The 25,761-nt window shown below is 41.2% G+C and overlaps 1 protein-coding gene across 2 annotated transcripts in view; it reads right to left on the minus strand.

Moving 5' to 3' along the window:
• Positions 1–25,761, minus strand: part of LOC142158167 (uncharacterized) — a 307,129-nt gene that overhangs the window by 22,148 nt on the left and 259,220 nt on the right. For both annotated transcript variants that reach the window (XM_075211864.1, XM_075211863.1), the window contains one exon: positions 25,502–25,606. In XM_075211864.1, coding sequence (XP_075067965.1) covers positions 25,502–25,606 — 105 coding nt within the window. The remainder of the gene's footprint in view (positions 1–25,501; positions 25,607–25,761) is intronic.

Here is a 25,761-nt window from a genome sequence, read left to right on the forward strand (position 1 = left end):
GCCTTATCTGTGTGGAGTTTGTATGTTCTCCCTGTGTTTGTGTGGGTTTCCTCCGAGTGCTCCGGTTTCCTCCCACACTCCAAAAAAACATACTAGTAGGTTAATTGGCTGCTATCAAAATTGACCCTAGTCTCTCTCTTTATCTGTCTGTGTGTGTGTGTATGTTAGGGAATTTAGACTGTACGCTCCAATGGGGAAGGCACTAATGTAAATGAGTTCTCTGTACAGCGCTGCGGAATCAGTGGCGCTATATAAATAAATGGTGATTATATATATATATATATATATATATATACACTGTTTCACTTTTAAATTTAATTCTTCCCTCCCCCCATGAATAAGAAAAGCAAGGGTTGTACTGGTACCTTACTGGGATTTAATACTACTGGTGGCTTAATGATTGGGATTGCTGTTAATGCTTGAATATTACTGGCAGAGCCGTAACTTAGAATTCTAGCGCCTGGGGCGAGAAAGAAAAATGCTGCCCCCCTAGCCCTCAATTTTAACCAAATTAACCTAAAATATTCCAAAATTGCGCCCCCCTTCAGCGTTGCGCCCTGGGCGGTCGCCCCTGTCGCACAGCCCTAGTTACGGCCCTGATTACTGGGTATTAATACTGGTAATTTATTAGGCATTACTGCTGTACAAATAATTGGCCATTACTACTGCTGCTGTACAAACCATTGGGCAGTGCAACTAATACTGTAAGCTTCCGAACATACATTACTGTAAACTGTACTAAAAATTTTGTTCATTGATGGAACAATGCTGTTCCAATCCTGCAGTGTGTAGGCACTGACGATCGGCCGTGTCCACTCTCTATGGAGGGTGCAGAGTCACAATCATTACAGTTGATGGGTATGACAGATGAGCAGCACAGATCTGAAGGTACATCTTGTAAAACGTGTATAGTGTGTGTACATGAATCGGCTGCTGATCGGGAGTCGTTACCTGTAACTATAAATCGTTAACTGTACTGAATTGGTAGATATTTTCTGTAGTGTGTACCCAGCATTAGTCCCACTGTACCCCAGGAAAAAGCCCCAATCAGTGGCAGGTGAAATGTTAATACAATTTAATAATAGTCTTGTTGCTCATCTTTAAATGTTTTTTAAGTGAAATTATATGCAGGCATTTGGGTATTGCATTTAAGCTGCCCACCACTGGTGTGGGTGAAAGTTACACTTTAATCGCGAGTCTTTGTTTTTCATATCCCGTAACAATCAGGCACCTTTCTTGTAAAAACAACTGGAAATCTTTTCATGCTGGGATTTTCAGAACATAAATTCTGCCATCAATCTTTTGTTCTTTAAATTCTTATGTGAACCTCAACTGCAGAAATAAAAGCTGTATGACTTATTACTACAATGAAATATCTATCACAGGACACAAATGATATCCTCAGAGGTCAAACTCTATTTACCAAGGTCAAAAATTGACACCAGCAACAATAGACCTGACTTCCCTCACCAGAGATATATTTATGGAAAGCACCCACTGTTAAATGAGCCTCTTCATTATAACCCTTTAGTGTTGGTGACACTTATAGCTCATTAAGGTAATTGGGATAATAAGTAACTGGTTTCTGTAATCAAGAAGGAGACTCTTGTTAGTCTACATTAGTAGAATGTTAGGAAAGAAAAATCCAGGTGTGGGTAAACGGAAAACTCCAAATTGGAACTTTCAGAAACATTTCCCGGCACTTTGCATATCTGCAAATTGTGGGCGGTGAAGTTACTTTTACTGCACATATGAGGTTTTTAGGACACCCTCCCGCTCTGTTCAACAGAAATTTCCATTAGGAGATTAACTAATAGGCTGCCAAGAGAAATTTAAAAAATAAGGAACATTGGGGGAAAAAAGCCTTCTTCTAAATAATTAACTACAGACTAAATTTGTGTCAAATTAGACTGGATTAGTCAAATCAAACTACTTTAGGTGTAAAAAAGGTTCTTGTCATGCATTTGGGCCATAGCCCAGGCATCCTCAGGGGAAGAGCGTTACTTCCCAACGCAAGCGCCCTTTTTTAACGTGGTTTTGTCCACATGTCACCACCTCATCATTTTTCTCCATCACCTCATCCTTCATCTTTATCGCCACATCTATCCAGACACAGGGATCTCTCTCAGCGGTCCTGAGTATCACACTCCTCTCGCTATGTCTTCCCTGGTAACCACCAACCACTCCCCACTGTCACCCCCGGCAACCACCAACCACTCCCAACTGTCACTTCTCCTTCAAGAAATATATATATTTTTAAAATCTTTATAAACACTTAACAATTAACAAATTAAATTAACAAATTAAAAACATCTTAGTATACCAAATTTCAGCCCTGAGTTTTTTTTCCACACACACTAATTTAGTAGGTCAGTGTATAACTCTGCCCAGCAGGTGGCGCTGCAGCAAATTTCAGCCCTTTCTGAGTTTTTTTTCCCACACACACTAAGAATTTAGTAGGTCAGTGTAGCACCACCTGCTGGGCAAAGTTATACACTGACCTACTAAATTCTTAGTGTGTGTGGGGGAAAAAACTCAGGGCTGAAATTTGCTGCAGCGCCACCTGCTTGTTTTTTTTTTCCACACACAGACACACGCCACTAGGCTTTTATATAGTAGATTATGTGCAAATAGAGTGACACAAATCTCTCTGATACAGGAGAAACAACTCCCTGTATCATGTATGTGAATAAAATGACTTAAACACACACAAAAGCACTATATAGTGGAGTATTCACAAACAGCCAATCACAAGCGGATCTCTATCCTCTCTATCCTCCGCTACTTGAACCTGCCCTTGGCCACCCACAAATAATATGGATTGGACAGGTGTTTGACATCTGTGTCTGCATCTGTTCACAATTGCGCAAGCAGACCCTTACTATACTCAGCTTCTACCACAGAACCCTCCTTCCTTCCCCAGTCCCACCTCTTCAGGAGCAAGCAGGCACAAGGGCCAGAATCTGCACAGGTACTTACGCAGGCACAGAGCAAGATATGCTGTACTCATTCTGCGTGAGCCCCCTAGTGGCAATGGATATGTATGACATGTTATGGTGTGTGGCGTGACATCATATGGGGTAATTTCCCGATTCAGCCCTTCAATGCCACGCACAGCTGCCGTTGATCTGCAGGGTACGCGGTACCTATGCCCCAAAGACTAAGTATTACATTTCCTAGTTATTCCCATTGGTGACTGGCATTTCTGTGGAACTACTGTTACAGTTGGAATAAGGAGATACAGTGCAAGGTGGAAAGATTAACTAGTCAGTATTGCATATGTTATTTTTTTAAGTAATAAACGGATCAGCAAGTTTCCAATAATTGTTTCTTTTTATTATATTAATAATAAATTACAAAGAACTGAGCGGAGCAGATACGCTCAGAGTTTATCAAGCCAATCTGAACAGGTATACTTAGTGTTCACATCTTTTATAGGGAAAAATACTCACTATTGCCATTAATCATCATTTGCCAAACCAATCCTCTTGTCCCACGTCAAGATTGACATTTATCATTAAAGTGACATGTTCTTGAAAGGAGTTTTTTTTGGAAGGGTCTTTTTGACCTTATTTTTAGCAAACATGTCCTTGACTTTGTCCGGTCATTGTGAGATAAGGGAGATAATGGAAATTTACAAAAAGCGTGTCTCTCTTCCTCTATTGTCTAATGTGTAAAAGATATGTCAGTACTTTCTCTTAAAAGTACAGGCATATAAACTTAGATTAATTCTGTATTAGTAATATATGAGATTATATTTACTATATATATATTTTGTTAACTATTACTTTCACAGTGTAGATGAACTAATAACTGCTGAAAAGCATGACCGTTCTTCACCATTTATAACAACTGAAGAACACCTGCTGCCACCATGGAGATCACAAAAGGAGGACCAGAGATGGCACCAGCTATGACAGTTGACTTCTCTGGGTCTAGTAGCTAAAGTGACATGGCATTCCGGTAGATCTTCACAACAATCCTGTACTTGGTGTGATCAATCTCCTTGCCAACACCTTGTTCTACAAATGCTTAATGGCTTTGCAGCTGGGAGAAGATGACTGTATGAGAGGGAGGCCACATATTCTGCTCACACCCAACTACAGCTAAAACTCTACTATGGTAAAATTCATGCCAATTATTTAAGATGTTTAATTCATACTTGCCAAATCTCCCTGAATATCAGGGAGACTCCCTGAAATAGTGGTGATCTCCCTCACTCCCTGAAGGGTCTGGCATTCTCCCTGATACTGATCCAGTACAAAACTTGTTTGGCTTCACCATCTGTGGCATGATGACACAGTTCAGAAATTGTGTCCTATGTCCATGTATTGATACCTATGGACTTGGCCATTTTCATGGAGACCAAGATTTAATCAAAGACTGACAGGTAAGACAACATGACTTCAGTAATGGAGACAGAAATGTAAAAGACACCTCAGTCTCTAGAGATTCATTAGCTGCTTTTCTTTAACGCATAGATGCCTACTATCCCGGAATGTCCAGGAGACTCCCGCATTTCTGGGAGACCTCCCAGACTCCCAGGAAAGCAGAGCAACATCCTGGTTCTTGGCCCCGCAATAGATAAGTGGCGGGGGCAGGGCTAAAGGACGCAAATATAGCATCATCTTAATATTGCGCCCCCTGCTGTAATTGTCCAAAATTGTGACAACCATTTAGGGGGCGGGGCCAAAATGATGCGATTTGTCAAGCCCCGCCCCGCACCTCCCCCGGGATCTCCCTGTAGCCAACAAGGAAAAGTTGGCAAGTATGGGTTAACTATAATCCACGGTTCAGTGTGAACATATATGCAACAACAATTATCGTGGGATCGATGACCCCTGTGACAATAGCAGTGCACAAGCAATTTATCCGTAGCAAAGCCTTAATGAATCCATTAAGAATGTTTAATGTTGTATAGAAATAATGTTGTGTATTAAGAAGGGTGGAATAGAAAAAAAACTGTTGTGTCGTGCAACACAGAGTGTGACTGTATGTTCCTAACAACATTTTAAAATTGACAGTGAAGGGGAGAGAAGGTGTCACATCAAATAATACCAAGAGCCGGTGATCAAACTTCTCCTGGTCAAAGAGGGCAGTCAGAATTTAATCACAATATACTCCTAGCACCACAGCATGTAAAGATTCAACATAACACCATTCAATATAAAATTATTCTCCCTCCGAGTTCCCGCTGAAACCCTGTGGTATTGTACCGGTACCAGAGAATTCAATTACTTGAACTGCTGTATTTTTATTAGAATACAAGCAGGAGTGATGGGAGCCAATAGGTGAAGAGACACAAAAAGTCGAATCCTTTTGGTTAGGAGTTACGTACAAGCCGCACAGTTTCCTTTCCTACAATTTCAGTGCGGCGCTTTTTGTAATAGCTTTTAGACGTCTGTATGTTGCAGTGTAAGATGTAGTATATTATTGTTTGTGACACCCCTCAAATGCCAATTTACTTGCCTGAAGATTAAACACCAGGTCCAATAAACCTCCACAAATGTATCAAGGGTAGTTAAACGGCCCATTTCCTTTTCTGAGAGTGTTTCGAATATGTTATTGTGCAGTTATTTCTAATAATGCAGCATATTTGCTGCTTGGAATGTAAAACGCTTACTGTTACATTATAAAAGGAGAGGGAGAGGTCGGGGAAAGGATGTAAATTTATATATAACATTCCTTTTCTCTTGAGCCAGGCAGCAGTGAATAGGTTCAATTATGCTGGATAGCTACTATGTATAAAAAGAAATTTAGTGTCCTTACAAATGCAAATGAAGTACATTTTACACACTGTATTTCTACAAAACTCGGCCCTTTTTTTCATAACTTACATATTCAAAGTTGCCAATATCTGAATACATTTCTCTGCCGCATACACAGCAATGAGAGACATCTTGTAAACGGTTTGGAACCATTTGTATCTCTGCATTAATTTTATATACAATGTGATGAAACACATAAATAGGATCTGATTAAACAAAAAAAAAAAAGAAACATGTTATTGAATCGGTTGAGCCAACATGCCCTATCTTTGTTAAATAAAGAGTGAATCTTTATATTTCGTACCTAGCGCTAGCTACTAGCTTTTTGAGGGGATTGGCTTCCCCAACGTGCTTACCCTTGGTCAATGCATATGGATAGAGCAGAAAAACAGAAAGCAACACATCCATACACAACTAAAAGCACAAGTGGGTATGGTGACATTAGAAACAATGGGTTCTATTTTTACACCTGCGTTGTACGAGCTTTAAAAATGTTTGTAATATGGAGGAAATTAACGACAGTGGGTACGAGGTGTTTGTAGCAATAGCTATAAAAGATTCCTGAAACCGTTGATTACTCCTGAACATTTTTGGGCTGTCATATCTAGACTTTGCTCACATCAGACCAACTTAATTCTTAATCCCACAGGATTCTGGGAGTGCTAAACTGGGCTCTCTAAACCCTGGCACTCCAAATACTCTCTGACAGCAGTGCGTTGTGATTACGTGTTAGCCATACTATAAACACTTTCTGAGAATGTTGATATTACTTAAGTGCTAAAAGACTGGTGTGGTTTATATAGCACAAAGGAAAGTGTGGAAGGGATGCGAGTAAACGATGAGGTATTCTAGTTAGAGTATAGCGATAATGCAAAGTGCCATCTTTCATAAGCTCCTATTTCTGGAGATATGTCACAATATACCAATTACTTATTGTGCGTGGTTAGTAGTAATTATGTTTATTAATTATTATAGTGCAGTATTATATTAAAACGTCTATTTAGTACATAAACACCACAAATACACATATAATTAGACAGCAGTGCACACATAATTATAGAGAATTGCGTGTGAATTAAGAAAAAGGTCGCTTTCACTGTAATAATAACAATTATATATATATATATATATATATATATATATATATATATATATATATATATATATATATATATGGCTCAATTCACCTGAATATATAAATTTTGTATAATATAATTATTTTAGTGCTCACTGCATAGTTTTGTTATTTACAGGATTTTAAGAGTCAGTTCACATGCAGACTATTACTCCTGTCTCCAATTACTGCAGATTATCAGTGTCTGCTCTTACTCTGTACATGTCTGCATAATGCCACATCGCCTGTTCTGTATTCAGGATGCAATACTTTGTACTTCATTATTCCCTATTATGTATACGGTAAGGTGGAGTTTATTTAAATTATTACACAGCCATACCATAATATAATATCATCATGTATACGAGCCAACATTCCTGATTTAATAATCAGGACACTTTAGGACACACCCCTTATCTACCCAAAACACATCCCAATCCACTATTTTACTGTTGGGATGCCAAAACCCTGCAATGTATTTGATACATGTTGAGTTACAAAATGTTGATGTAAGGTGATGAGACAACTTCGTTCCTTAACAGGAAACATTTTCTAATTCATTTTTTTTTTTTTACATTCCCATCGTCTCAGTATTTACTACAACAGACCGTCAGAGCCAGGACTATTGCTATTACTTTGTTGAAAACAATGCTTAGATTTAAATGCAGTTAAAAGATAATGGGGGTCAGCATTTCCTAAATAACTGATGTCTGCTGGTTCCTTATCCAGGCTTTGAAAGCGGGATATATTTAAATGGAAGCACCGTCCAGTATAGCGGTTTGATTGGACGGTTGCTGATTAGACATGGGAGCTGCTCACTCCGGATTATCAAATCACTACACTAAGGGGCCTATTCATTAGTGGCCCCCATTAAGTATCATCCCTTATTTCAATGATAAGGGATGATACAACGCTGCCATTAATTTAAAAATCATGCTGGGACAGCGCATCTGATAGGAGGCTGCCCAGGTGATGACTTCTGTAACGAACTCCTGGTTCTGACCCAGAGACTCAACAGCGCATACGCGACCATTTCTGCTACTTAACGGAGAGGAGAGCAGGAAGGCTGCCGGAGAGATATCCGAAGATCCCTCTCCTGCCCTGTTCTCTCCATGGGGCAGAACAGCTAATGCCATCATCAGATGGTGATATCCATCGGGGTCAAGCTCCGAAAAGCTAAGATTTTTGGAGCTTGTTAAATTGGCCTAGACCCCATAGAAAATTATGGGGACTGCGGTTTAATGCGACACTGAGCCTAATGCAGGAGATATCTATGATATCTCCTGCGTTAGGCTTGTATTAGATAGGTCTGTTACTTTAAAATGCCAAAACCATGTGAAAAAAGCTGTTTCCACATGGTCAATAGCGTAAATAAATAGGCCCCTAAGTGACGTACTAATTATACCGTCTCCAGTGTCTCTTGCTCACAGGGGTCAGTAACTCTGGAACTGCGGGGGCGCCGGCGCCGGAGCCACTAAGCTTATTCTCGTTTTAAAAACACACCCAATCAAGGAACCTGTAAAACACTATTTTGCAATGTACATCAGGCAGAGACGAAACAACATTGGCGATGAAGGGAATAGTCAGCGCAATGGATGAAAGCCTGCTGTGTCTTACTTATCTAATTTAAAGCTCAGAGCTCACCTGCATTGACATAAGCAGATGTTACCCTGAGACGTTACATAGTTCATTCTTAATCCTTAATGAAAAAAAATCCCACCACTAATTCATCAGAAACACTGCTGCCAGACGTGTTTATCTCGCTAGACAAGACATAAAGCCCGGTCGCCACAAAGCCTTTGCAATTAAATTTTAAATCCTGGTGCTAAAACTCTTTTATTATGCTGCTCTCAACCTTAAACGTTTATTTCTTTACTCCTCATAAACAAAAGTCTGCTTCTTCCTTGCAGACGTATCCAAGACTCGCTCACTGGTAACGTCTACAAAGCAGCCAATATCCCAATCCCCACATCCCAAGCTAGAGCCATTGCTGAAGGACCACAGTCCTAGGGCTGCGGGATAAGTTGGTTATACAGAAGGCACAAACTTATTTTGGGGGTTGTTTTCAATCTCGTTGGGGTTTTACTTCTGTGTTTTTCAGTAAGACCTTTATATCATCCATAGAGTTTGATTCCCTTGCCCTACCAGACAATACAAAACAGCTACGTGGATGCTACAGGATGTAGGCTGCAGAGCTGTGCTGTGTCATAACTAGAGGTGAGCAAATAATATTCAAAACAACTGCACGCGTTTCACCAGCTGAAATTTCATACAAATGTGTATTTACAAATACAGAGTCAAATGGAATCTGATTAGTAAAAGCAAACTCACCGCAGATAGCACCCTGGGTTGGAAATAAACCAGAAACCCTACATTGTTGTAATAATATTTTATTGTTCTGCTAAAGCCTGTTGAATGTCAACTAATATCAGCCAAAACACTGATAACAGAGGCAAATTATCCAAACATAGACATTAAAAAGCTTCCTCAATGACCAAGATTGACGATACTTTTGGAAAAAGGTCCCTAGAACTGTCTCAATCACAAGGCAACTAACAGAGCATGTTATATTTCTCTCATATTTATACTGAGGTCATAAAAGGTCACCAGTATAAGGTATTATTTCATTCTTATAACTACAAGGGTTCCAGAGATTGATAGCTCAGCCGCCGAGTGAAATTGTTCCTGAAGGTCCTTGAGAAAACTCATCTGTGTGGACATGTTCTACCAACATATCTGTGCAAAATGTACTTCTCACATCTCTTTTACCTGTGGGTTAACCTTAAATGACATTGTCAACGTTCTTTCTAGAATAATAGATTTCTAAAAAAAATATATAATAATAATAATAATAATAATAATAATAATAATGCTGAAGAGGAAACTGCTGTCAGACTATATCCCTACTTGATAATCTAAAAAAATATTCTGCATTATTTCTGTATCTTGGTAAAGTAACAATCTAAGACACAGATTGCACAATGACTGTTTTATGTCCTAAACAATCTCATCCTCCTTTAAAAAATCAAAAAGCGAGGTGTTGAATACAGCTGCTTTGTTAATTACAAGAACATCTTGGCTCTCTCTGCAAACATCAAAGGGTCTTCATCCCAGAACATTGCAGGGATCCAGTTAAAGACTATCTTATCATAACCGCTTTGGCACGTAAATCAAGCAGCCATACTTTTGAGGACAGGAATGAAGGCTGTTGGGCATAATGCATGCAATTAACTATCTTAGTTGTGTATCATAATTGAGTGTTTTCCTGTTATGAGCAGAACAAGGGGGATTGCAGTTGTTTATCTGTATGCAGATTTTTCCACTTCAATCTGTCCTCATTGCTGCTGCCCGATTGATTTTCCTCTCTTGACACTCTACCTCTGCCAGTCACCATTCTGGCTCTGTGTACACTTCAGAATCCAATTCAAAGCCCTCAATCACTCATCTCCCCCTATATGTCCACACTCATTTCCACACAAAGCCCCTCCCTCCCACTTCTCTCTGCCAATGGCCTCCTCCCATTCCTGCCTTCAGGATTTCTACCACACTGCTTCCAAACTCTAAAGCACATTATTATGCCCAATAAGACTATCAATCTCCATGCCTTCAAAGGTGCCCAAAAATCTTTTCATTCAAACCCTAAGCCTTCCCCCTGACTCTCCCACCACTGCATCCCACACGTCTACTCCCACCATCTCTGTGTCCACCAATCCCCTCTAAAATGTAAGCTGTCACAAGCAGGCCCCTTAATCCTATTGTTTACCTTACTTAATTTTTGTGGGTTGTAAATATGTAAATGTAATGCTTGTATTTATCTAATTTTGTCTGTTTTGTACTTTTTTTTGTCATTTTATTGTGTGTTCTAAACTATGTATGACGCTGCAGAACCCTCGTGGTGCTTGTACATAAACGATAATAATACATTCTTGTCTTGGTTAATACTAGAGACGGGGGAGCTCATCTATGGTTTTTGGATATATATATATATATATATATATAAGAGTAAATTATTGTTGTTTCCAGTAATAGTTATACTTTCAGCAGAATGTGACATGATAATTGAGTGGCTGCTCTTGACACAAGGACAGTCAAACGGTATTACCTCCACAAACACAGAATGTGGGTCTGTGTCTAGAAAGATGACTGTGAAAAGATTTACACACTAGTGAAATCTGACTCTGCAACAGGGCCATCTCTTCCATTGGGCACGATGGGCAGGTGCCCGGGGGCCCCACAGGCAAGGGAGCTCCATAGACAGGGCTCTTAAGTAAAATAAATAATCCTGCAAAACAAAAATCCTGCAAATATATATATATATATATATATATATATATATATATTTATATTTGCAGGATCTCCACCATTTCTGCAAATATATCTATCATATATATATATATATATATATATATATATATATATATGATACACATATATAGAGGTAGGGGCCCCGCTGCACTGCTTTGCCCGGGGGCCCATAATGTTGTTAAGGTGGCCCTGCTCTGCAAAATATACAAAAGTATTGGAAAACCAGGGTCTTCTTTGTACTGAGAGCTACACCATGATCTCACTTATGAGATGGTCGCATCACTGTGTTAGTTACTAAATACGGTCAAATTATTCAAAGTGGTTTGAAATTCTATAACATTTCGCTGGTCCAAGGCTTTGAACGTGTTTGCTGCACATTCAGAATATTTGGCCCAGTTCCATTTGGGGTTTGACTGTCATGGCTCAATTTGTGGTTCAAAGCTTTGAGCTTAAGGTACGCAACTGTACTTTAAACAAAAGACATTAAAATATAAAATGATGTCTGTTGTAAGTTACAGGGGTAAATTTCATTGTATTTTTTATATATTTTTTATATATTTTTTTGGTGTAATTTGAAAGTAAATATTAGGAATTTGAAACCAATGTTTAAGTTCAGTGTTTGCATGTAAAACAGATGACAATGTTATACAATGCAGCCATTTAAGCTTCAATATATTCAAACAAGCTCCGGTATTTTGTCAATAGCAAATTTTGAAACTTTCAAATCCAAGAACCACTTGAAGTATATTCAAGATGTTCTATCTGCCACCATGCCTGGCCAGACGTGACATTCCTACCCATGTGACCAACATTAATCCGGTCAATTCCAGCCTTGATTGGCTGGCTCAGTATAGCCTTCCTTCCCAGAATGGCCATCCTGCACACATTAACCCTAGGATTGGTCCAGTCATCCAATGTCCCATTTTAATTTATGTCAGTGGTGGAAACCCCTTTTTGGCTCTGCATAAGGAGCACAACCCTTGATAGTCTATGTGTAATCATATATGTTGCCCAAGAAGTTCTGGGAAGAGCTCTCACAGGGAGCTCAGCTTCGGCTGTGGCTGCCCTAGGGCAATAAAGATGGCCAAAAAGGTAGGTGGTGGAACCTCATCTGATGCCAACTACCGAATGCCAAACATCTGGTGAACAGGCGGGTAGCTTGATGATAGTGCTGGTCTTATGGAAACTGTTCTGGAATACCTCAATAAATCTCCCCTCTGTTTGCCAAGATTTATTGTACCAGCATTGCCCTAATGCCCTCAACTTCATCAGAGGGCATCTTGTGATAGACATCACAAGGAGGCACCTAGAAGAAATAGATCTGTGATGTTATCATCAAAACTATGGGAGATTTCAGCTGTTTATCTGTACACAGAATTGGAAATATATAAATTTTTTTAACTCATTGGGATATATTTAATAAACTGCGGGTTTGAAAAAGTGGAGATGTTGCCTATAGCAACCAATCAGATTCTAGCTGTCATTTACTTAGTACATTCTACAAAATGACAGCTGGAATCTGATTGGTTGCTATAGGCAACATCCCCACTTTTTCAAACCCGCAGTTTAGTAAATCTAGCCCCTAGTCTTGTTTTAACACTGCTTTCGTCCTTGATTGTAAAGCACAACAAAGTTTTTCTAAAAAAAGTTATATATAAATATATAATAAATATAAAGTAATATGTGCCAATATAAACTGCTCTGTGAGAAGGCCAAGAGATGCGAGTTATGGGTAAATAAGTGAGGTCTGGCTGTGTAAGAGGCAGCATTTGCAAAGAAGATGTGGAAGCACGGTGGCTTAGTGGTTAGCACTTCTGCCTCACAGCACTGGGGTCATGAGTTCAATTCCCAACCATGGCCTTATCTGTGTGGAGTTTGTATGTTCTCCCCGTGTTTGCGTGGGTTTCCTCCGGGTGCTCCGGTTTCCTCCCACACTCCAAAAACATACTGGTAGGTTAATTGGCTGCTAAAAAATTGACCCTAGTCTGTGTGTGTGTGTTAGGGAATTTAGACTGTAAGCTCCAATGGGGCAGGGACTGATGTGAGCGAGTTCTCTGTACAGCGCTGCGGAATTAGTGGCGCTATATAAATAAATGGTGATGATGATGATTATTGACAATCATATTCTATGTGAGCACAAGCAAATCCTCTAGCACTCTATCGCCACCTAGCAGAAAAACTACACTAGACGGACGAAGCAGATACTGTCTGCAGTAAGAGGTTATTGGGTGGGTGAGAAGGTATAAAAACAGTTCTCAACATGAACTTAATTTATAAATGGTCAGCAGAATCTGGCTGCTAATTAAAGTCCAAATTAAGTTGTCTTCAAATTTTAAGATAAATATGTGGACATTTGCCTGTTTCCCAATAGTAAAACTGATATTTGCAGGTCTAATTACAATGTAAAATTAGCCAGATAACGTATTCATCAGCCATACAAAAGTAAATAAATGACACAATCAGTTTTAAAACCAGAGAGCTAATCGTCACAGCCAATAGATTTTGAGACTGGTCATGTGGTTCTGACATCCCACTCTCCCAGAAGATGAACTAGTGATTCTTTAAAAAGGTATTGTGGACTATCCAACCGGCAATAGAATAATTTATTGGTATTTACTTTTATGCTGGAATAATAAGAAAATAACATTGTCTGTAACTATCTAGTAATCGGTTACTAGAGAGGACATGTATCGGATAAGTTGGAAATGACAGTAGAATGAGTTTTTAGCTTATGGCCTTCCCTACCCTATTAGGGAGGGAGGGGATCAGTCCTTTTTTTGTTTTCCAGGCAGATTTCTTTTCAATGCCCTTGGATCTGACAATAGATCATCTCAGGTCTCTGCACTTCAGTTCTGTTTTCGTATCTAAGATCAAAGGAATTAAACATACCTGGGGGTAAATGTATCAAGCTGAGAGTTTTCCGGCGGGTTTGAAAAGTGGAGATGTTGCCTATAGCAACCAATTTAGATTCTAGCTATCACTTTGTAGAATGTACTAAATGATAACTAGAATCTGATTGGTTTTTCACACCCGCCAGAAAACTCTCAGCTTGATACATTGAGCCCCTGGAAGACAATGTTTTCTAAACTTGGCGTTCGCCTTTAACTACAAGAAAACTCTGCAGACTGCCAGGGCTACTGTTAGGTTGTTACATTGTTGGAACCTGCCACCTGGATCCCATCCCCTCTCACCTTCTTCGATCCCTCTCCCCCACTGTCTGTGCCTATTTAGCTCACCTCTTCAACCTGTCTCTCTCCTCTGGCACTGTCCCCTCCTCCTTCAAACATGCCCTTATCACTCCTATTCTAAAAAAACCCAATCTTGATCCCACCTCACTCGCCAACTAGCGCCCCATTTCACTTCTCCCCTATGCCTCTAAACTTCTCGAGCGAATTGTCTGCAACCGCCTCACCTGTCATCTCTCAGACAATTCCCTGCTTGACCCCCTCCATTCTGGTTTCCGCCCCCTCCACTCCACCGAAACCGCACTCACCAACGTTACTAATGATCTCCTCTCTGCTAAATCCAGGGGTCAGTTCTCCCTCCTCATCCTCCTTGACCTATCTGCAGCCTTTGACACCGTTGACCACCCCCTCCTCTTGCAGACCCTTCACTCTCTCGGTCTCTCTGGCTCTGTCCTCACTTGGTTCACCTCTTACCTCGCCAAACGCTCCTTCTCTGTTTCTATCTCTGGATCTTCCTCCCCCCCTCCACCCTCCCTCAGGGCTCTGTTCTTGGCCCTCTACTCTTCTCACTCTACACTACCTCCCTCGGTGCTCTCATCACCTCATTCGGTCTTCAGTATCACCTATACGCCGATGATATTCAACTTTACATCTCCTCTCCCGATCTTTCCCCCGCCCTCTCTCGTGTAACTGACTGCCTCTCTGCCATCTCCTGTTGGATGTCCTCACGCTTTCTCAAAATTAACATTGCTAAAACCGAACTCATTGTTTTCCCTCCATCTCAGTCCCCATCCCACATGGATCTCTCCATCACTGTCAACAACTCCACTATCTCATCTGTCCCCCAACTCCGCTGCCTGGGAGTCACCCTCGACTCCTCTCTCTCTTTTGCCCCCCACATTCAATCCCTTGCCCAATCCTGTCGCTTCCAACTTCGCAACATTGCCCGCATCCGGCCCTTCCTATCTCATGAAGCATCCAAAACTATTATCCACGCGCTTATCATTTCCCGGCTGGACTACTGTAACCTTCTCCTCACCGGCCTCCCCCGCTCTCGCCTCGCTCAATGCGGCAGCGAGGCTTATCTTCCTTTCTCGCCGCTCCTCTTCTGCCTCCCCTCTCTGCCTTGCCCTACACTGGCTCCCCTTCCCTTACAGAATCCTTTTTAAACTTCTTACCCTCACATACAAGGCTCTCTCCAACTCCACTGCTCCTTACATCTCCAATCTCCTCTCCATCCACACTCCCGCCCGGCCCCTGCGTTCAGCCAATGACCGTCGCCTCTCCTCCACTCTGATCACCTCATCCCATCTCGTTTATTGTATTGTACTGTTATTCCCTGTACTGTCCATTGTTTGTATTGTGTACGGCGCTGCGGAAACCTTGTGGCGCCTTATAAATAAACGATAATAATAATAATAATAACAATGTTGCTGCACTTTGTCAAACAGGTAATCTATATTGCTGCAGAGAAGGTGTCTGGTTTATATGTTCCTCTTTCCACCAAGCACAGAAAGCTGAATAAAAACATTTGCAAAGCATTGCAAACAAAGCACAATATTTTTAAACTTTGCATTGTTCTAGTATCCATCCTAAACTTCTACATCTGTTATTGCCCGATAGTAAAAGCAGGTGTTCTCAGGAAATGAAATGGCCCATTGGGATGTGAACCTTCCCACAAAGAGCAGCTGGAGGAACAATTACCTGCTCTGGAAAGAATACCCACTGAAAGCAAAGAGACATCTCTGGGCTGAAATGCCCAACAAAGGCAGAGCGGAATTCTGCAGCTGTGACTGGAGACTAGAGTACAATTCATGGTATGTTAACATAGCTCTGCAGCGTAAGCTTCCCGTAATGTACATGTGCAAAGTATACACGCACTTATTAGTCTCAAATGTGTGTAAAGAAAATAACACATTATTTTTACTATTTACAACAGTGTACTAATATTAATGTGACACCAATTAAGTGCTCAGATCTCTAATTAAAGAGAATTACCATACTGCAGTAGAGAAGGAACATTTCTATGTAATACAGAGTCCTCTTTTCTGCAGTGCAAGCAGATTTGATTGCCAGCTTTCTGGTACAGGATTCACAGCGACTTCTGGGGACAGAATATGGAAAATATGGTTTCAAAGACAACAGTCAAGACACGGCTTATGCAAGGCTCTCTCTCTCTAGTCGTTGGGGGACTACAAGTCCCAGCATGCTATATTAGCCACATGCTGGGATTTGTTGTCCCACAATAGCTGGTGAGCAACAGGTTGACAAGGCCTGCTCTACAGAATTTTACACATGTAGCAGAGATTAATAAAAAAGTTAATTTGTGTTATTTCCGTATATATTTGTATATGTCTTTTAAAAAGGAGTCCTTAGATGATATATTTTTTTTTTCTTTACAAAATAACATCTTTAAAGAAAACAGTTTGAAGAAATTATGAACAGGAGAGAGTACGGTGCTCTGAATAAAATGCTTTTCCCCTCCACGTCCCCCCAGGCACAAAGCACATGAATAGGGATTTAAGGCCTCTCACACATCCCTTCCAGCTAGCAGCCCCAATAACTATGTGGATTTTCTTCCTTGCTGCCACAGAACAAGGCTTCAGTTAGCTCAATCACAATCCCATGCATGTTAGCTACATATATAACTTATACAGACTTGCCTAAACCACAATTTTGCAAACAGTAACCTGACAGTCCATCTTTCTGCCACGCTGAGCACAGGGCAAAACTCTGGGATCAAAGAAAGAAGACAAGATTTTGAGTGCTTCAGTCCCTAAACGTATATAGTAGTTATCACGCCTTATCGCAATGATAAGAAATTAATTACGTGGCAATTTAGTAAACTTGATTGTCCGGGACAGTGACTCTGTTAGGGGCCTGTTCTTGCGAATAATCTATAGTAAAGTGATCACAATCACTTTATTTACAGGTTCTGACCTGGTCTGCCAGGGAGGGATCCAAAGATCTCCTGCGATGCTCAACCCGTAGGGCAGAACGGCATTTAAGATTGAAGAGGCTGGGATATCTCTGATATCTGCTGCAATCCTCTGATAGTAAATAGCATCATGGTGGCTAAGTGGTTAGCCTTTCTGCCTCACAGCGCTGGGGTCATGAGTTCAATTCCCAACCATGGCCTTATCTGTGTGGCGTTTGTATGTTCTCCTCGTGTTTGCGTGGGTTTCCTCAGGGTGCTCCGGTTTCCTCCCACACCCTAAAAACATGCTAGTAGGTTAATTGGCTGCTATCAAAATTGACCCTAGTCTATCTCTCTGTCTGTGTGTGTGCGTGTTTGTGTTAAGAAATTTAGATTGTAAGCTCCAATGGGGCAGGGACTGATGTGAGTGAGTTCTCTGTACAGCGCTGCGGAATCAGAGACGCTATATAAATAAATGATGAAAATGATGATGATGATGATACTTTAAAAAGCTCTTTGGAGGTGCATAATCCCCGAAGTATGTAACTGAATGATTTTGGTATATTTATGAATTTAAATGTCAAGGAGACAATTTATTTGACTGCGCCATGAAATGAGTAAAAAATAATTTAATACAGTTTGATTTACATGCGATATCGGTCTAGCTTAGCAGTTGGGTGGACAGTTCCACTACAGCGGGTGTTGCCGACTCTCAAATGTGTGCTTACTTGATTGCCAGCTATTAACCAACTTACACAATGGATGGAAAAAAATCTATTCAAGTAAATTATGTTTACACCATATATGCAGTAATTTCTCTACCAACCCTCTGGCTAACTTGTGCTATTTAGGGTAATAATGTAAAAACTTGCACTTATTTTCTGGGACCTGGCACCTCTAACACACAGAACAGGACATATATAGCCCCTAATATTGCTGAAGTTACTCCATGACCATGTGAAGGACAGGCGACCACAGAACACTCACTTAGTAATGGTAACAATCTTACTGAGCATTGAGCTGTGAACCTCTGAAACACTATGATATCTGGGATAAAGAGCAAGGCCACCAAGAGGAATTTTGAGCCCTGGTGCTACAACTTCTTGGGGCCCCTTCCATAGCTGTTGAAGCAGGCATGAACACATCAGGTTGGTAGCTCATCCCACTGCACAGACAGGCCAGGGCTCCCTGGCAGGCCTAGTCCCCGGTACTTTGTACATGTTCCCCTGCCCCTCTCGGAGTCCATGATAAAAAGGGAGTAATCAGTTTTGGAATCCTTTGTTTACGACCTGTATATTTAGTAAACTCAGTGGCAGTGTAAGTGGCAGTGTACTGCTCCCATCTTGCTTCAATTCAATCTTTACTTAACACTGCAGCAAGACTTCCTCTCTCGTTCCTTTACATCTGCCTCCCCTGTCTGCCAAACCTTACACTGCCTCACCTTCCCCTACAGAATCCTCTTTAAACTCCTCACCCTCCCCTACAAGGCCCTCTCCAACTACACTGCTCCGTACATCTCCAACCTCATCTCCATTCACACTCCCTCCCGTTCCTTGCGTCCGGTAAATGACCATTGCCTTACCTCACCTCTGGTAACCACATCTCACTCCCGAATCCAAGATTTCTCCCGTGCTGCCCCCCTCCTCTGGAATGATCTCCGTTCTGACCATTCCCTAGCCTGCAAAGCTTCAAACACTCCTTGAAAGCCCATCTGTTCATTAAAGCCTACCCTTGCACCGATTAACCATTCCTCTATGAAGTACATCTCACCCACTCTTGCTTCTACCCCTCCTTTCTGATTTCTAAATCCCCTTACACTGACTCACCCAGATTTGTCAATCGTTTGTCTGCCCCCTTCCCTTTAGATTGCAAGCTCTGGTGAGCAGGGCTCTCTTCCCTCCTGTCTTCTGCTCACCAGTTACACTTTACATATCTTCTGCCCTTTGACTCCACTGCTCCATTTTCTTCGCACCTCTATCAGTGGCTCTGATTCTGTTAGTAGCGCCCACACTCATGGGCACAGGTTTCAGCTTGCACTGAATATACCCCTTGTACTCCATTGCCTATATAGGCTATTAACAGCTGTATTGAGAGTTGTAGTGTTCTGTGTTTACTGTATTGTCCTGTAATACCATGTACTGTTTTGTTGTTTGCCCTCTGTACGGCGCTGCGGACCATTTGTGGCATACTATAAAGGATAATAATCTACAGAGTTCACTCCAGAACAGCAGTTGTCTAAGGATGATGTGCTGCAGTTTTGCTGCAATTTCTAAGTATGAGATGCTCTGTAGATTATAACATTATCAATATCAACTCAGCAACGCAGGTAAGTAGAACTAACGGGTCTATTAAACACTAGCCAAGATTGTAAGCTTTTGGTCCAGTTATCTTTCAATGTGGTTCTTCAATTGGAATAAATTATTCTGGATTTCCAGCCTTTTATAAATAGAGTAATGAGCCATTTAACCACACCTATTAGCAGGGTTGACAATGTCAGAAAATTTGCTGATAGTAAAATTGTATACAACATAGCAATCAATAAAAAAAAGTCCATCATCATCATTTATTTATATAGCGCCACTAATTCTGCAGCGCAGCACAGAGAACTCACTCACATCAGTCCCTGCCCCATTGGGGCTTACAGTCTAAATTCCCTAACACACAGACAGACTGAGAGAGACTAGGGTCAATGTAATAGCAGCCATTTATCAGTATGTTTTTGGAGTGTGGGAGGAAAATAGTGCACCCAGAGGAAACCCTTGGGGACAACATACAAACTCCACACAGATAAAGCCATAGTCGGGAATCAAACTCATTACCCCAGTGCTGTGAGGCAGAAGTGCTAACCACTGAGCCACCGTGCTGCCCTCTCAGTGGACACGGCTAAATTACACATTAGATTAAATCGCTCACCCCCTTTGTCCCGCTACAGTCTACTTTAGATCCAGTTTTATAAAATGATATAAAAAATGTCTGTAAGAATTATGGCAGCAATTGTATAAAATAGTTTCAAGGGTTGGTAATATTGCCAGCAGGTGACCAAATTGTGCTAAACCACCAGCTTGCAGTTATTATTATTTATTTATCGCCACAGATTCCATAGCGCCAGACAATCGTATAAATACAGATAGGACATAACTAATACAGTAAGCAACAATCACAAATACATGAGGTAGTTACACATAAGTAGCTCTGATATGTGAGTAGAACTTTGGGGATTCGTACAGAATGTAACAAAAGACAGGACAAGGACATATGAAGGAGACACACATACACGGGTATGGGCTCCTGCACATACACGGGTATGGGCTCCTGCACATACACGGGTATGGGCTCCTGCACTTCCCTGTCAAATATAGACCATGTGGAGAAAGTTTTGGCACAGGGTATGCAAAACCCCTTCTGGACATTCTCATAGAGGTCCAATTGCAGAGTAACACTCAGATTGATCCATTTGGCAGATCACAGTCTTAATTTGTAGAAAAAGATTCACAGTTTCTATGTATAACTTATACTGCACAAAAATGTGTATTTTTGGATTAGTCTTGTAGGCATGTTACATTTTTCACAAAAGCTGAGATCACACATAACGGGTAGAGACAGCTGGAAGATTGCAGTTAAACTGGGAAACAAAATTTTACTTGTCACGTAAATGTATTCTGTTAAACGGTTTTAAAAGAAGAAAGAAAAACAACTCAGAAAAATCATTTTCAACTCTTCAGCTGCCAAAATATCATACATCCCACATTTCTATGATTGGGAATTGGGACACGGACATATCCCCTCTGACATGCTAGGCCTCCCCTAAACCATGTTCCCCTCTCCTAAATACACCCCTGGACTGAGCGAGCAGGACACACCTCCCCACATTCTATCAGTCAGAACAAAAGTCCTGACTATGGGGACAGATTGGATGTATGATATATAGTACATGTCAATGCTGTTACCATGAAACATTTATTAATAATGAGGCAATAGCAAGAAAAAAATATACACATTTACAAGACCATCATCCTGCACAAGGCTATTGGATAGTGTATCCAAACATATATTTGGTTACCTTTCCTATTCATAGCAATGCAAAATATGTACACTTTACATAGGGCTTGCAAAGTTATACGATGGGGGTGGGTGAATAAAAATTGACGGGCTGCATACATCCGTATCTGTCCACGTATCAAGGGATCGTTCCAATTTCTGGTGGGCAAAATTAGCATGTCGTATTGGTGTGGATGCTGGAAATAAAGGTGTGCCTGCCCTGAACGGGTCATGGATGTGGTCAGAACAAATGGTGTGAGGTGTCAGGAGATTGAGGCATGAGGCTTCAGTCATTTCTGGGGTTTAAGCCCACCTATATTCTGTATGACAGTCATAAGCTTTTACATGAGAGTATAACAAAATGCATGAAGCAATGCTGGAAAGACTAGGGCCACCAAGAGGAACCGCAGGTACTGGTGCGCCCACTTCTTGGGCCCTCCTCCCCCGGGGTGGCTCGCACTGTCACTTTTCCTCACCTATTATTCTTCTAAGAAGGAAGGGGGGCGAATGGGCGGAAGGGGCTGGAGCATCCCGAGGAAGTTAAGGCCCTGATACGTTGTACCCTCTCCACCCTGAATGATTTGGTTCCTGGACATTTGTCACTAACATTCCAGGTCCAGTAACGGAAGTGCACAATAATCACCAAGATGCAAGTTAATAGGTATCATATTGCATTGCTGCACATTAAAGTATGAAAATATCACATCCATAGAGATGATTTTGTGAAACTGGGTTTAAGGAGTCTAACTAAAGAGAGAATCCAGGCACATATCCAAGATGAAATCACTAAATTCACAAAGTTCATTCCTGCACAGCAAGTCTGCAAACGTGTCATCCAAACCCTGCCTGCTTTGTTAGAGAAGCTCCTCCATCATGGCAACCAGCTGCAGAGGAGCACGGTGGATACATTTAGCTAACTATAAACACTCCAGTCACTTGATGTATATTATCCAGCTCATTAATTCACAATATTTGCAATATATTAATATTAAATAATGGCTTTACTTGCTCTTTAAGGTTAACCCCAGAAAACAAAAGCCACCAGCCCACCCCTGGCCGGGTTTGTAGAACTTTTACAGAAAAATATAAAGTAATAAAAAATATAATTTTAGTTAAAAAAAAAAACATGCAAACAGATTTATAACCAGGTTTCATTTGAAGCAAAGTTTCAGCTTAGTTTGAAGTATATTTCAATGTCTGCGTGCTTCTTATCTGGTTAGGCGAGGAAATGCAAGGCTGGTGACATTACAATGATATACAGCACAGTACCCAGAAGAGCCTCTATTCATCCACGTCACCTTCACATGAGAATACTTCCACGTGCCTCTACATAAATGTATTCCTTGTATAAGGCAGAGTCCTCGGTAATAAGAAAGGGGATTTACAGGTTCTGCGCTCATTCAGTGAAATGGTTTGTGGAACCTGGAGTGTTCGTCCTATCTGTATGTTAAGTGAAGCACTGAATCCCTGGTAAGATCAGCACTTGATACCTCCACACTTGACAGACAACAGCCGTCAGAAACGAAACACTTTTATACAAAAGCAGGAAAGAGCGGTTATATTTATAGTCACAAATTAACTACAAATCGTTTATATGTTAATGATCTACCTGTGGGACTAGAAAGCTGCGGTTTATCCGAGACCTATTTACATGCGCTACAGGCAGCAATATGTCATCTATTGGGAACAGTCATATAAAGAGGAAGTTTTATTTCACTGTACTGGAATTCAGCTTTCATACATAGCCCAGCTATTTATTAATCCATTAAGATACTGTATTGCATATATGGAAGTAGAAGACTCGATATCCCGGCCCCCTGAACCTTCCATTGTTCTCTTACTGTATATAATATCAACATAGCACGTACCACATATTCCTGCCTTTGTACATTGCATAGATTGCAAGCCCTTCTTAGGATTTGCAGTTTTATCTTCTTGTTTCTATTCTGAATGTTACAGCTTAGGTTAGCCTGTTCTGTCCAATCAAACAGAAGAGCTATTGTAGCACAAACATCTAAAAAAGTTAATGCTGGCTATGAAAGAAAGGTGTGATATCACACAGTGCATCACAGCTGCTGCATATGGGACTGCGTAGCTGCTGACTGGTCAGAGTGCCCATGCTGACCTCTGTCCACCACCGATAGCACCTACAATGGGCACGTGAGCGCCAGAGCTGGACCATGGAGCAATGGAAGAAGGGGTCCTGGTCTGATAAATCACTTTTTCTGTTACATCATATGGATGGTTACATCATATGCGTGTGCTCCTATTTACCTGGGGAAGAGTTGGCACCAGGATGCACTATGAGAAGAAGGCAGTGTGATGCTCTGGGCAATGTTCTCCTGGGAAACCCTGGGTCCTGACATTCATGTGGATGTTACTTTGACACGTACCACCTACCCAAATATTGTTGCAGACCAAGTACACCCCTTCATGACAACGGTATCCCATGATGTCAGTGACCTCTTTCAGCAGGATAATGCACCCTGCCACACTGTAAAATTGTTTAGTAATTTCGGAGGAACATGACAAATAGTTCAAAGTGTTGACTCCAAATTTCACAGATCTCATCTGTGGGATGAGCTTGAAAAACAAGTCCAAACCATGGAGGCCTCACCTTGCAACCTACAGGATTTAAAGGATCTGCTGCTAACGTCTTGATGATAGATACCACAGGACACCTTCAGAGGTCTTGTGGAGTCCATGTCTAGACGGGTCAGAGCTGTTTTTGTAGCAGAAAGGGGACCTACACAATATTAGGTAGGTGCAGGGCCGGATTAAGGGAATGGAGGCCCCTGGGCTAAGGGGGCCTCCATTTCACCGTGAGGCCCCCAATGTGAGCCGCCCGCCGCCCCCCGTGAGGCACCCCCAAGCGCTTACCTGTCACAGCAGTCTCCTTCCGCGGCGCGCTGTAAGCTCCTTACTGAGGACATCTCGCGAGAGTGAACTCTTGCGAGATCTCCTCAGTAAGCAGATTACTGAGCGCTGGGGACGGATGACTGCAGTGAAAATGCTCAGCAGCATTGATCGGGCCGGTGGCGCCCCCGGACCGATCAATAATGCTGCTGAGGACTTTGAAGAGCCCCCTGGATACCCGAGGCCCCTGGGCTGTAGCCCAGTTAGACCTCGGGTTAATCGGCCCTAGGTAGGTGGTCTGAATGTTGTTGCTGATTGTTGTAATAAAAGACAAACAAGTATGGGATCTTTTTTCCCAAATACTGTTCTTCAGAAAGATTGAAAAATCAGGATGGAAAAAAGTAAATAATTGATCTTGTTTCGTGACTTTATAACACACACACAGACACAATCACCAAGCGTTTCTTCTAAGCTAAATAATTTGATGAGGAGGGAAGTGTCAGGGACAGTGAGTAGAACATAGAACATTTTCAGCTACTTTGGTACCTGAAACATCGTCTTGGAGGCAGCATGGCGTTAAAATAAATCGGCCCAAAAAATGTAGGCAGGGAAAATCGTAATATCCCCCCGTGTGCCACCACACTGCCCCTAAGCCTAAAGAAAGTAACTTGCAATGGTATGCAACTATAATAATTGACACAAAAGTATACTGTAGAGTATGTAAATTATTACAATGTAACGACTACCTACTTAGATTGGAATCAGTTATTTTGTGGACTCAACCAATATTTATAAGAACAGTCTCTCAACTCACTAGATATAATGACATCATTGATTACAGGATTGCCCATTTAAACACCAAACTGGGTTATCAATAACAAACTAAATGCTCACAGAGCAAAAACAAAACATATAATAGATAAACATGAAGCAAAATATAATACGTTCAATTCTATTTCCAAGTAAATATATTTCAGTAATAGCGAAAGATAAGCAAGATTTTGTCAGGGCTAAACATAATCCCTTTTGTGTTTGTGGAAAGCTATTTCACAAGCTCCATTTTCAAATCGTTTTGATCATAATGAAAAGAAACAAATGCAACTTCACAGCATTGAACAATAAAAACATATTCGCAAATAAATATGAACACAAGTAAATATCTTGCTGTATCTGCTACTTTTTTTTAAGTGGTTTATTCATTCTCCTCTTGCTGCACATTTCTCATTTAAATCGTAGAGAGCGCAAAGCCCTTACTCTCAGTGACAGGTGAACCACAGGGGATAAAACAGATCAAGATATGCATACAGCAGCTGTCTACCTTTTTGGCTTTCCTTAGATACGTCCTGGCAGAGTCCTTGAAAGCATCCTCCTCATCAAGCTCCTTGGCTTGGAGATAGCAGCTCCATCCCAACAGATACCAAACCTACAAGACAAGGGTCACACAGTGCATAATTACAGGCAATGAGCAGCAGGCGGGAAGGAGAGAGAGAGGTGTTAGTTTCAGGGAATATTCCTGGCCGAATGTGAACGACTTTTAATGAACATACTGAATAAACATCAGGAATAGTGAAATCAATC

This window comes from Mixophyes fleayi, chromosome 5, assembly GCF_038048845.1.
Source record: "Mixophyes fleayi isolate aMixFle1 chromosome 5, aMixFle1.hap1, whole genome shotgun sequence".
Taxonomy (NCBI): Eukaryota; Metazoa; Chordata; class Amphibia; order Anura; family Limnodynastidae; genus Mixophyes; species Mixophyes fleayi.